This window comes from Leucopleurus acutus (genome assembly GCF_964270905.1).
Source record: "Leucopleurus acutus genome assembly, chromosome: 7".
Lineage (NCBI taxonomy): Eukaryota > Metazoa > Chordata > Mammalia > Artiodactyla > Delphinidae > Leucopleurus > Leucopleurus acutus.
In genome coordinates this window covers 17,964,179-17,978,271 of record NC_139150.1, presented here as the reverse complement: position 1 = coordinate 17,978,271, position 14,093 = coordinate 17,964,179, and the positions used below count along the sequence as shown (strand labels likewise).

Sequence of the window (14,093 nt, the reverse complement as noted above, 5' to 3'; positions counted from 1 at the left end):
CTTGGTTTGTTCTACCACTTGAACGAAAGAAATAATTTCCTGGTATCTCCCCACACCTCCATCCAGCCAAACTGTCAATTGGTTAGGTCTGTTCCTGGTTCACCCCTCACCCTCTTCAAGCATGATATGCAGAGTGGAGTCCCACTGAAGTGCTGAGCGCCCCCTGTACCCTGAGCTGACCGAGGCCTCCAAGGAAACCCAGCAGCCCCGGGTTTTCCTTCAGGATATGCAAATTTAGTACAGGCAGGCCAGGAAGAGGCTCTGTTCTTTTTTTAGAGCATCCTATTACAGGCTGTGTGATCCATTTGGCTCAGACCCTTTTAATATTCTTAAAGAAATAAACTTTTCCGTGAGCCAAACTCTGCAATTTATTTCTCAACTCATTTTCATCCTATTTATCTTTGCGTGTTTAAGTTTTTGGACTTCCCAAACTAACATAAAACTCCCCAGTCTGTGAGCGATGCCAGAGTATCTCTGGGGTTGGGGAAAGAGCATGGGTGTGGGGGGCGCTGACGAGGATGGGATTTTGGTCTGAGTCTGGCCATCAGTGTGCTCTGTGCCCTTGAGTGAGTCACTTTGCTTCTCTGAAGATAGCATCTTATCCGTAGAACAAACGGCCTTTCCAGCTGTGATATTTTATTATCCGTAGAACAAACGTCCTTTCCAGCTGTGATATTTTAACTCCATATTAACAGGATAGAAAATTCTTCATTTAACAGATATTTACTGCACATTCAGTATGTTCCATTAACTCCATTTCATGAACTTCAGGTAAATACAATCACAGAGATTCTTGCCTTTGGCCACAGAACATGGTTGTACCAAGAAGAAACCTATTTTCCCTTCTCTTGAGCAAAAACTATATTTCATAGATGAATATTTTCTGAGGTATTCAATACCATGATACGCTTGTAGCTCAGGAATTAGATAGCTAGATCTGATCGACTCAAATTTCAGTGAAGATCCCTTATGCAAGCCTATAATACATTGCAACTCCTGGGTTTTCCATGAGAGATTTAACACATGGCACTGGCTGTTTTCATTCTTACTTGTGTGAATATTTTCCCCATTTTTCTGCCCAGAATATTTCAGTGTGCTAAAGGATTCATCTAGAAAAAACCTGACACCAAGTTGTTATATTTGTGTCAACAGCTGCAGTGTATATACACAAAGATATGTAATAGATGTCTGTATAGATCATCATAAATGTAAATTTAAATCAGCATAGGTATGTATAAATATATTTCACGTCACATATGGCCTCATCTCTAGTGGACAGCTTATATGAACATGTAACTCTTCATTTTGTCAGCATATATACAAAAAGATGTGTATTGGTAATGAAGTAACAGTTCCTTTGTACTTTTCTTCCTTCCCCCTTCCTTTCTTCCCTCATCCCCTCCTCTCCTCCCCTCCCCTCCCCTCCCCTTCCTCCCCCTCCCCTCCCCTTCCCTTCCCTTTACTTTTCTCAACCCTTCTCCCAGATTTATCACCACACATCCAATTAGTTTCCCAGCTGCATCCATTTTTCTTCCGTAGGGACACTGATTTGTCCTCATCCCTGATGTTCCCTTTGTACAAGCGGCAGTTGTGTATTATCTGAATTAGTACAGCAGTTTCTTAACTGTTTTCACTGGACTAGAAGCTCCATGAGGGCAGAGACCATGTCTGCAAAACCTGTTTTTCCAGTGACTATAGCCTAACACTGGACACAGACCAGACAGTCAACAATTATTCCCTGGATGGATGGATGGATGGAGAGTATCTGTGACTCCAAACATTGGTTTTTCTGAAAGACAGCTTTCATTTGCTTGCTTCAAATTCTTCAGTAGCTCCCAAGCTCTCTCAGCATAAAGTTCAGTTTCCTTAAAGTGATGTACAAGACCCTTCATAATCTGGGTTCGGCCTAGCATGCCAGCCTTACCGCCACTTACTGCTTTCCCGTTGCACTCAAAACCACAGTCATCTTATTTCACATTCTCTCTCAACTGTTCTCTTTGCTTGGAATACCTCCTTTCCCCAAGCTTTCCCTTGTTAATTCTTCCTTATGTTTCAAAACAGAGCCAATGTACTTGTGAATATGTTCCTCTGTTAAGTATCTCATCCCATTTGAGTATTATAGCACCCCTGTCGGGTAAGCATCATTAGAGTAGGTGATACTGTGAGAAACTGTATAGTTGATATTTTAACCCATCTTTCATTCCTTCAAAGCTTGGCGTGATCCCTGGACCAACAGTATCACATAGTATCCTACTCCCCACCAAGGAATTACTTAACCATCTCAGGCTCTGTTTCCTCTTCCGTAAAATGAGTTTCATAAGACCAACGTCATAGACTTATGGCCAGGATGAAAAGAGCTGAGGCATGTAGCGTGCCTGGCACAGTGCCCAGCACACAGCGCGTGGCCAGTGCGTGAAGACTGGTATTATTAAGGGATTGCTGCTTTCTTGATGGCTTGGACTCAGGGCCCCTTGAGGCTCTTTTGTACATCTAAAAGTTGGTCTCTGATAACCAGACAAGCACACACTTTGCAAATATTTCTAGTCCTGTTTACTTACTTGAGCATAATGACCAAGCTCACTTTCTTGTCCTTTGGAAAGCACTTGGTCCCTCTGTTGATTAACAGTGAACCAGGGATGAAAGCGTGAGCCAGACAGATTTGTCATCTTTGCTCTCCTGTGGCTCCCACCACTGACAGTCATTTTCTCCGAGGAAGGGAGAAAGATTGCTCCATTGCTTGCCAGTTCCAGGAGAGCCCATGGTGGAGGGCGGGGGGGTGTTCACCTGGCACCTGCCGTGGCACAGCGGGCTCTAATACTCCGTGGAGCCTTCACTTCCTTTTGTAGCTCCATATTTGAACAAGATAGAAGATTCTTCACTTATCAAATATTTATTGAATGTCCACTGTGTTCACTATTTATGTGCCAGGCCCTGTATTAAAGACTGAATATGGTATGGAGTGAAACAGAGCTACCAAACAGAGACAATAATGACAACTATCTTACAGGATTTTGGTAAGAATCAGATAAATAAATTAATGGCTAGGGAATGTGCTCTGTATGTATTAAAACGCTGCCCTCAATAAAGCTTTTTGAATGAATAAGTGATACAGGAGTACCAACAACCCACAGAGTCAAAAGAATCAGGAACTCTCTGGGTTGGAGAATCGATAAGAAGAAAGGCTTCAGCCTAGGTAGGGAGTCTTGTTTGTGCCTTTGACTTAAACAACCGGTCTCTTCTGTCCAGCATTTGCTGCAAGTAATAAATGAACCTGGCCAAGGAGAGGTGGAGGGAATCTTGTAGTTACATCCATCTCTTCTTGTTCTGATGTGTTATATCTAAAAAGTCTTCTGAATTTTCCTTGTTCTCCACCCCCCAGCCCCCTTGCTCCCATCTCTTTTTCTCTTCTCTTTTCCATCTCCACTGGACATCTTCTCTCTTCTCCCTCGGCTGGGCAGAGGCAAGGAGATTGGAGGCATTTACAGCTTTCGCTGGAATGGCTTTTCCACCCAAAATGGCTTTCTAGTTTTCATACTGTGGTGATTCCTGTTACGCTGTAACATTATCAAAACCTTTTCGGACAAAGATTGATTTTTTTCCCTTTTGCTTTAGAAATGTCCAGCATCTCCACCCCCCATCAACCACTGATGCTAAAGAATGTGGCTGATAGGACAACCTGAGATCCTTCATCCTACCCTCACCAGCTGATGTGTATCTCTTGCTAGACACCCTTAAATAAATTAGAGCCAATCACTGCATTGAGTCCTGATTACTTTTCTCAGCAGTGCAAAGGAGAGCTCTCTGAGGGTCTAGGACTAATGATCTCAGCAGAGAAAAATTCAGAAGTCGCTGCAGGCTGAGATCAGTGGGGATGAGGCATCGTCTCTCTGGGGAAAGAGTAGAAGAATCTCTCCTTCCTTCTCCCCCCTCCTAACCATCCCTCCCCTTCCTGAGTCAGACTGGACAGAGCTCAGAGAAGCTCAGTGGTATGGAATGACCTCATGTGGAGAAGGGGAGGAAAAGAGATAAGATGGCTCCAGGGCTGTCTTCCAGCTCTGTCATTCATGGTTCTAGACAGTTTCCTCCCAGAATACTCAGCCCAAGGGGCAGAAGCTATCGTTACTTACCTCCTCTTCACTGGAGGTTTCTGGCCCTTCTGTCATTCCAAGCAGGTTGTACCAAAGGCAGTGCCACAGGGATGCTAGTTCATTTTTGTGGCTCTTCCATTCGGTCTGGAGAACAACGAGGAACTTCAGGACGAGACAAAACTAGGCTCTAATGCTGACTGTTACACTTCACGCTGTGCGACTCTGCTTAGTTCACTCCACACTGCTGAGCCTTAGTTGCCTCATCTCAGAAATGAGTCCTTGCAAGGAGTAAATAGGTTCAGAGGACAGAGTGAATGTGCAGCAAATGTGCGTTCCTTCCTTCTTTCCATCTGAGGCAGAAAAGCCTACAAGTAATCAATGAGGCGGGGCAGTTTGGGCACCGACACGATCATAAGACACTTACTTGAATGCAGTTTTGACCAGATGTCTGGTGATTCGTCCAGATCTGTATCGCAGGTGTGGGGATGAGCTGGGTGCTGTGCACACAGCACATTCACCAAGACACTGAGAATCTTCCCTCTCTTTTTACCCTCTCTGTGAGTTCTGGTCAGGCCAGTGTCACCAGAGGTCCGCAGGAAACTCTGAGGACGAACTCATCCCCTCATCTCTTGTCCACAGGTCATCCAGATGTTGAACAACCCTGTAAGTCCAGTGTCCGCACCTGGAGCCCAAATTCAGCTGTCAACCCACACACAGTCCCTCCAGCCTGCCCTGAGCCACAAGGCTGCTACCTTGAACTGGAATTCCACTACCCCTTGGTCCCTGAGTCTTTGACCATCTGGGTGACCTTTGTCTCCACTGACTGGGACTCCAGTGGGGCTGTCAATGACATCAAACTATTGACTGTCAGTGGGAAGAACATCTCCCTGGGCCCTCAGAACGTCTTCTGTGATGTCCCACTGACCATCAAACTCCGGGATGTGAGCGAGAAGGTGTTTGGCATCCAGATCTACACGTTGGATGAGCACTTGGAGATAGATGCGGCCATGTTGACCTCTGTTGCAGACACCCCACTCTGCCTGGAGTGTAAGCCCTTGCAGTACAAGGTGGTCCGGGATCCTCCTCTCCAGGTGGACGTGGCCTCCACCCTACACTTCGATAGAAGATTCACAGACATGTAAGTGCACTCTCTGGATCAAGTGGGTGGGCTGTAGAGGGATGTAAGGAGGGTCAGAGAGGCCTGCACTGGAAGGGGCTTCATCACAGCCAGACTCACTTCTAGGGGTTTGTAACCTGGTGTTGGCTGTAGAATTGTCTTAACAAGGCAGAGTTAATATGGTGGGAAGAACAGTGGACAAAGAACCAGGAGTCCTGACTCTTGCTGGCGGCCCTAACATGTAACTCTAAGCCTCTCCGACCTCTCTGCAGCGTAGTTTTCCCAACAGTGAAGTGAAGGAGGCTGGATGAGAGTAGCAATGAGAAAGTCGTGTATTACTAATGAAAGTACAAGAACCGGAGTTTGCTAATGATTTCCCTCTTATATTAAATTGAAGCGTATTCATGCATTGTGATTGCTTTTCCAGTGGGTGAGAAGGGGGTGAAGTTATAGCAGGTTGGCTGGGAATTGGGCGTGTTCCTGGATGTTTGCATAAGAATATTGCTGGAAGGTGAACATAACCAGTAACAGTCCTTGTTTTCCAGTGTGGAAGAGAGGGTCTTACCCATTAGATCCTTAGGAGCCTTTGCAGCTCTAGGTCTCCATGATTCTTTTCGGGTACTCATTGCTTTGATGTGAGATACTGTTTGTCCTTAATGTTCCTTTCTCAGCCCACCTCTCTATCACCTCTTCCTCAGATATCCTGAGGATTTATGTTTTATGAGAGGGGCTGCCTTACTTTGAAGCCATTAGTGCTTTTCCCATATGCCAGACAATGGGCTAAGGTCTTTGCATCTTTTACTTACTTCATCCTCCCCACAACCACAGCCCTAGTCTCCTTCTCATTTTACAAAGAAGGAAACTGTAGCTTAGAGATAGGAAGTCACTTGTCCAAGATCACATGCTTAGGAAGTGGTGAGATCAGGATTGGAATTCATCCTGACTCCTAAGCCAGTGCACTTAACCACTGTTCAATTAAAGACGTGATTCCAATTTCTGCTCTAATCTAACAAATGAGGGAGCCTTAGCTACACCTAATTTGGGTACCAAGAGTCTATGAAGTCAACCACCAAACATTGGTTGAACCTCTTCTATGTACAAGTGACATGGGTGGGGAACACTTTGAGTATTGAAAAGAACAGGAGCTCAAGAGTCAGACACCTTGTGTCTAGCCCCAGCCAGTCCACATACTAATGTTAGATAAATCAGTCCATCTCTTTGCGCTTTGATTTCCTCTTCCGTGTGATGAAAACGTTGAAGTCAACGGTTTCTATGGGCCTTTTGTGGCACTTTCTTTGGTTCTAAGATGATACAAGACACAATCTCTGCTCTGTCTACTTGAAAATATTTGCTAAGCCAAATATTATTAATAGAAACCAAGTTCTGGAGGAAACTTTTAATCTTTTTAAAAGACAGAACCACTTTCAAACATTTTACCAGCACTTCCTGTTACAATGCTGGCAATTAACATGCACATCGCAAGCAAACCCTTACCCATTCATTGACTCAGAGATGGAGAACACCTGTTTAAGAACTCAGGGGGAGCACTTGGTTTGTGTTTGAGAATGTGCTTAAAAGATCGTCTTGCCTTGAAAATATTCTATAACCCTGTCTCTTTCATCTCCTCACTTGTCTAGAATGGTAAAGTTCTATAAATATGCATCCACTTAACATTTCTGTATAAAACAATGAGGTGAAGAAATAATAGATGTCTTAAAACCTCAGCTTAAACCCAGCTTTTCTTTTTCAGCCTTGAGTTGTGAGCCTGTGAGCGCTGACAGAGGTTGATAAGTGTGGAATTGTGGAAATTAAACTGAAGAAGGAAAAGCACCCTGAGTTCTGTTCTCAGCTAAGTCACCAAATTGCTGTGCCAAATTCTTAGGCTAGTCACTTACTCTTTCCGGTGCTCAGAGGCCTTCAATCCATAAGGAGGAAGTTGTACTAGACTAGTGGTTCTCAAAGTCAGTTGCACGCTACAAAAATTGGGGGCATTTTAAAATCACCTCCAGCTCACTTGCATCCCCGCCTCCTTCCTCCTCCTGGCCCTGCCCCAGGTATTGATCTAATTGGTAAGGAAGATAAGGCCTAACCATTAGGACTTTAAAATCTCACTGGATGATTCTAACATGCAGCCAAGTTTAAGAACCGCTGCACTAAATCAGGTTCTCACAGAGTGGCCCCGTTACTGGCAGCATCTGAGAATTTAGAAAAGCCATGTTCTTAGGTCCCAGCCCAGACAACTGAATCAGAAACTCTGAGTACAGGACCTTTCCAGATGATTCTGATGGTGGTTGAAGTTTCATGGTTACTGCTCTAAATGATCTCCAAGGCCCAGGAATCTCCGAGGTCTCTTTACTCATACGAGTGGCTACTCATTCAATTTACAAGTTTGTATTGAGAACGTTCTGTGTGCCAGAGTCTGTGCTGAGAGCTGTAGATTTCGGGGATGACTCAGCCTTTGCCACTTTCCTGTAGACGCTCACACTTTAGTGCTGAAGACCTTAACCACTTGGTAGAAATGCCAGTTCCTATGCCAGTTTCCTGTAGACACACTTTAGTGCTGAAGACCTTAACCACTTGGTAAAAATGCCAATTCTTATGCCAGTTTGCTTCCAAAACCACCACTATTCGGGTCTACATTGTGTTCCATTTGTTCTTTCCTTCTCAACAAACCTTTCTTTGGTCCCCACGGGGTTGCAGGCACAAGGTCTAGACTGAGGCCTTCATTGACCTTCCTCTTTGTCTTTCTTGAGTCCCAAGGAATTTATTGGAGACCTGGGCTGGGCCAGGCTCCACTTCCTGACTTGAAAGTTCTCTGAGACTCTGAAAAAATAAAATATCCTTCCAAGTCAACCTATCATTTCAGCTCCTTTATCTCTTGGTAATTCGAGTTCTAAACTCCAACACAAATACCTCTTTGTGTGTGTGTGTGTGTGTGTGTGTGTGTGTGTGTATGTGTGTGTGTATTTTACTGCTCTCACATTTTTTCCATATCAAATAAATTGGCTCTTAGACAAGTTCTATATAAAGACTGTTTTGGAGAAAAAGAGGAGAGAGAAAAAAAATGCTTTCTTTTTCTTCCCTGACTCAACCCATTACATGATTCCCTTTGACCTTTGTCTTCATTTTTTCTCTCAACAAAAATATTTATTCTTTCTGTTATCTATACTGGAGATAGTTTCCCAAGGTATGACATTGATGAAGGGAGAGGCTTCTGTGCTTACCCAATGGATGCTTCTCGTAGACTGATTGCTTTTGGCCGGTACAAGGGAAAAAGGGAGACTGTCTCCCTTAAGTGGAAGCCTCTGCATTGAGTGAGGACTGACACTGACAGAGGAAAACGGAACCAGTGCTGACCCTGCTTCTAACTCACTATGTGACATGAAGACACATTGCATCACCTTTTGGGGCTTTATTTTTTCTATCTGTAAAATGAGGGGACAACATATGAAGCTTTTCTCTGTGGATAGGAGTTGTTCTTAGGTGACTTTTTTTTTTTTTTTTTTGGTAGTAAAAGGGACTCAGCAGAGATTGTTTATATCTGAATCAGTACCCAGCATGGACCTCACCAGTTCTGGATGGCCTAGTGAAAGGTGTAGTTTGTGAATAATTATGATAACGATAATAACAACAATACCAATAACCACTTATTGAACATTGACTCTGTTTTAAGTGCCTGACACATATTTCTGAGGCAGCTGAAGCTCAGAAGAGTGACTTATCCCACCTAATACAGCTGGTAGTGGCAGAGCCAGGTTTAAAACCCAGGTCTAATTCCAAATTCCACCTTCTCAACCACAATACCATACCACCTCCTGCTCTAATAATGCAAAGGCAGAATTTTAGAGCTCAGACATGCATCCAAGCTGGCTACAGTTCAAGATACAGGAGGTAGGAGGCAGGATTACAACTCACAGGCCACCAACCCACAGTCCGTTCCTGAGACCCACTCTTGGAAGTCTGGCATCATGGGGTACATGGCCAGGTCTTTTTGTGTCTGGCTGGGAAGAAGGAGCAAGGATGCTTCTGTTTCTAAACTTGACTGCCAAGTGCTTCTGCCCTGGGCACCATGCTACTTGGGTCTGTATGGAATCTCCAGATTTCTCTAAGAAGTAAAGACTCTGGATAAAACTAAGCCCTTTTTTTTGGCTTAGAGGAAGTGAGATATAAAGCAAACCAGGAACAGTGAATAGCAGCTCACTTTCAATATTCATCTGTTCGTCTATCCATCGTTGATTCATTCAGCAAATATTCACTGGACGTCTGTTACACACTATGCACCATGTTAGGACATGATGGTACAGTGGTGCCAGGACAGGCATGGAGTCTGCCCACATGGTGTGCCCACTCTTTGGGAAGAGAGGGGGTTAGGAAAGCAGTAGCACTGCAGTATAGTAAATGCCCTGATGGAGAAAACAGAAACAGAAAGTCAGTGGTTTCTAACCCAAACTTGGAAGAATTGAGCTGTAATTGAGGAACATGATCTCCTTGAGGACTGGATTTTTGCTGGTTTATCTGCTGGTGCAGTCCCAGTGCCTAGAACAATTCCAGGCACAAAGTAGGCACTCAGTAAATATTTTTGAATGGCTCTTGAGTGAAGAATGGGAAGGAGTTTAGCAGTTGAAGAGAAGTGGAGAAGCGGTCATTTACTAAGTACCTACTGTGTGTCAAATGCTTAACTAAGGGCTTTATTTAAGTAATCTCATTTGACTTAATCTGTACAACGACTCTGCACCTGCAGCGTAGGTGGCCCTATCGCCAAATTACAGATAAGAACCTGAAACCCAGAGATTACACAGCTATCAGACTGTGTAACTATAACTGGAGTTTGCACATAGATCCATCAGCTCCAAAGCTAGTGCTCTTTTCCATTCTCTAGTTGAACAACTACGTTTGTGTTGCCTACTTTGTTTGTGCCTCTCTGTTCTTAGAATCGTTGATTTAGAGCTAGAAATATTCTTAGAAGTCATCTCTCCCAACGAGCTTCTTTGTGTGTCCCAATTAACTAACCTATTGATTCTTCTTTCACATTCAGACCTGTTAAGCTGCCAACATAACCTCTGTTTCACCTCACCTCCTCAGTATTCTCAATATAAGTCTTGGGGTAAATGAATAAACATAAAGGAAGGACATATTCATATGATCAGGGTGGAAATTGTTGCGGATATGAGTCCACATTTTACAGATCAAATCTCAAATCTCTTCCTCTGGATTCCACATACTCAGAAACCCCTGTCAATCAGCTCAGAAACTTTCTAGTTCGCTCATACGTTCATTTTCTCGGTGAATATTTTTTGATTTCCACCATGAACCCGAGTACTTTCAAGGCACTAGCGACGTAGTAGTGAACAGAGCAGAGAAGATCCTTGCTCTCATTGATCCCCGTGATGTAGTTGGAAGAGACGAACCAGAAAACACTCCATAATAAATATCTCAACTGGGTAGGATTTAGTAATTTTAGACAGGTGGTCAAGAAAGGCCTCTGTGATGAGGTGACATTTGAACAGAGACTGGAAGAGTCTCCTAGTGACTCCTAATAGAGGCTGGGTGACCTGCCGTCATTGAGATCCTAGCCTGTTTGGAACACAGATGTCTTACAACGTGATCCTTGGTCCTTGATCACTGTTTGGCTTATCTTAGATTTAACTGTGCCTGCGTTTTTTTCTCTCACCTGGTTCAGATTCTTAAATACAAAATTTAGCACGCTCATTCATCAGAGTCAAGGGTCCATGAATGCTTGCCAGGTAAATGAGTGAAGAGTGAGTCAGCAGTAGAACCTCTCAGAAAAAGGGTCTCTTGCTTCCACATCTTAGCCGTGGTATTGACACGTGATGCCATAGTAAGCCTCGGAGCGTTGGGAAAGGTTAGACCAAATCGGGGTCAACTGAAGCACAGGTGGCTCCTCCGTGCTGTTTCTGTGGCTCTCAAGGTGAGTCACCATTTCATTTTTTGTCTCAGCCACATTTCTTTTCCTGGCTCTTTCTGTATGTCACCTAGGCATGCATTCTTTGTTCTTGTATGTGTTCATTTTTTTCATTCATTCATCAACCAAATAGTGAAGATCTAATTTAATCATATTCAGTGATACTTTCTTTATTTCATAGATATTTACTAGGTGTCTGTTCTGTGCCGTGCTCTATGCTGGAACTAGAGATCCCTAGTCTCATGAGCACACAGTTTAAAGGGGGAAACGGGCAAAGAAATCAGGTGATTATACTGCAGCATGAAAAGTGTATGGTGTGAGGGTCACAAGAAGGGTGTATAAAACACAAGAAGGGCATCTAACCCAGCTCGAGATGGTTTAGGAAGGTTTCTTGGAAGAAGCCATGTCTAAGCTGAGACCTGAAGAATGAATAAAAGTTGATCATTGAAGAAGTTTGCCATAGGATGGATGGTTGAAACCAAGTGGATGCTTAGCGAAAATTGATAAATGAATGAATGCATACACGAAAGAATGAATGAAAGAATGAATGAACCAACCTACCCTACTTCATGGCAGAAGAGCATGTTCAGTCTCAGATCGAATGTAGAAATGTAGTAATCTGAGCTATCTGTCCACTTTGGTCCCTATATCTACTTCATTCCTTTTAACTGCTATAGAACATTCCACAGTAGGAATGTGCTGCAGGTTATTTAGGTGTGTCCATGGTCATGACTACTCAACAAAATGGAAGTGCTTTGTCTTTGCCCATTTGATGGGTAAAACATGGCTTCTCATTGGTGTTCCTGTGATTGCGCATCATGAATGAGCAGCTTTTCAAATATCGACTGGCTGTTTACATTCCCTCTTCTGTGACTTGTCTATTAATATCTTTAAGTGGTGTCTGGTTGTTACTCTTTTCACACCTCAGTTTTCCCACCTGCTAAATTGGGATTTTAATGTCAGCCCTCCTGCATATCCATCAGTGTTACTGGAATCTAGGGTAAAACGGGTAGTCAAGAGGGAACTAGCATTTATGAAGAAGTTACTCTTAGTAATCATTTATTCATTGATATATTTCTCAAACGTTCCTTGGACGGGAACCATGCCACATTCTGAAGATACAGTGGTTACCAAAAACCAACCCAGTTTCTGACCTCAGTGGAGTGTACATTTAATCACTGTGTTAGCCACCATCACTTATGCAGGTAGCACTTACTACTAGCCATACTAGCATCCCTACTGCTGATAATTACCATGTAGTAAATACTTCATATATGCTCAGTAGTTTTATAAGCCTACCAATGAGGTGTAGTTATCAGTATGCTTTATTTTTAGATGGGGAAGGTCAGACCCAAAAAGGTAAAGTCGTTCATTTAAGGTCCCACAGTTAATAGATGCTCGAGTCAAGTTTTACATCTCCCTGCCTGACGCCAAAGGGCGTGCCTGGCAAACTACAGAGCATAATCATTGCTCTGACAGGAAAAGGACAAGGTGGCCTCTTGACGGATGGAGAAAGTAGATGTTAAAACGAGCTTTTCTTGTTTCCAGGAAGCAACAGAATAAACACACAGAAGAGAACTTTTTTTTTTTCCATTTAGGTTTTGAATATTTAAGTAGATGAGGAAGAGGTTTGGCACAGTGTGGGCATGGTCAGACCAGCATGGTTTCCAGGAACCTGTTGTGGAAATGCACGCTCCAGGCTGGACCCCTCTCTGAGCAGGGCCTTTCCCCACACCTTTCCAACATGGCCTTGCCTGCGTTCTGATGTCCACCAGGACAGATGAGCAGCATCAGGACTGACAGCTGTTTCTCCAGGTCCAGGACAAATACTTCTGTTCCTAGCCCAGGCCAGCAGTGTACATAGTCAGCACGATCTTCCTCTATTTTTGGAAGCCGGGCATCATCCACCTACAGCTCCCTCTCATCAGTCTTAGGCCAAGTACCTCTCAGAATGAAATACAGGTTCTGGGAACATTAGGGTAAACAATAGCGTTTAGCAGAATCCACAGATCTCTGGGGTCAGCAGTAGCCATAGAAGTGCTGACTGTCTCCAGGTACCTTCACAATTTTGAAAGTGTGAAGGGCCCCTGGTTGGTGCTAACACTACTGAGATCACTTGTCTACATTTCTGTGGATCAGTCTGATACATTCCTGGACCATTATAGTGTCTCTTCTACAGATATTAATTAAGACTCACAGAAGTTAAGTGATGGACCTAGGCCTCTGTTGATAAATTTATTCATTCATTTGTTCAGTCTTTTAAGAATAAGTGCCTTCTGCGTGTCAGTCTCCATGCTGGCACTGTAATTGTGAATCTTATAACTGGATAGGAGGGCTGGTCTGAATAATAGCCCAAATAAAAATATAATTACAGCCTGAAGATTTATTATTATGTGAGGTTATAGTAGAGCATAATTCCCCCTCAAATTAAGGGGGGATATACAGAAGACGAGACTGGAGTTGTAAGCAGGGGCCGTATTGTGAAGGGAGTTTCTGTTATGGAGTTTGGATTCGTTCATTGGGAAGTAGAGGACTAAACCAATCAGATCTGTGTTTCTATGAAATTGCTCTTGGTGCTCTGTAAAGAGGGGATTGAGGAAGAGTGAGAAAGTCCATTTAGAGGTTATTGCTAAAGTGCAAGCCAGAGATTATGATTATCTATCTGCAGGAGAAGTGGATGAATTGGGGGAATGTTTGAAAAGTAGAACCAACAGGACTTGGAGATGTATTGGATGCAAGGGTTCTGAGAAGGAGCTGTCCAATGACTCCCGGGTTTCTGGTTTGAGTGTCTGGAATGAGGGAAACGTTATTTCCTGAAATGGAGGAATAGATTTTAATTTAGTGTTTTGTTAGTGGGTGGGGTAGATCAAGAGCTCCTTTGGAAAACAATGAGTTAGTGAAGTCGGGTTGCAGTGGGTGTCCTGATGTCACCTGCTTCTTTGTTCTTTTGCCTTTCTCCCTGTGG

The 14,093-nt window shown here is 43.6% G+C and overlaps 1 protein-coding gene across 1 annotated transcript in view; it reads left to right on the top strand.

Moving 5' to 3' along the window:
- Positions 1-14,093, top strand: part of PAPPA (pappalysin 1) — a gene marked incomplete at its 5' end in the record, with an annotated part of 255,185 nt that overhangs the window by 79,821 nt on the left and 161,271 nt on the right. The window contains one exon of the mRNA XM_082842115.1: positions 4,728-5,226. Coding sequence (XP_082698241.1) covers positions 4,728-5,226 — 499 coding nt within the window. The remainder of the gene's footprint in view (positions 1-4,727; positions 5,227-14,093) is intronic.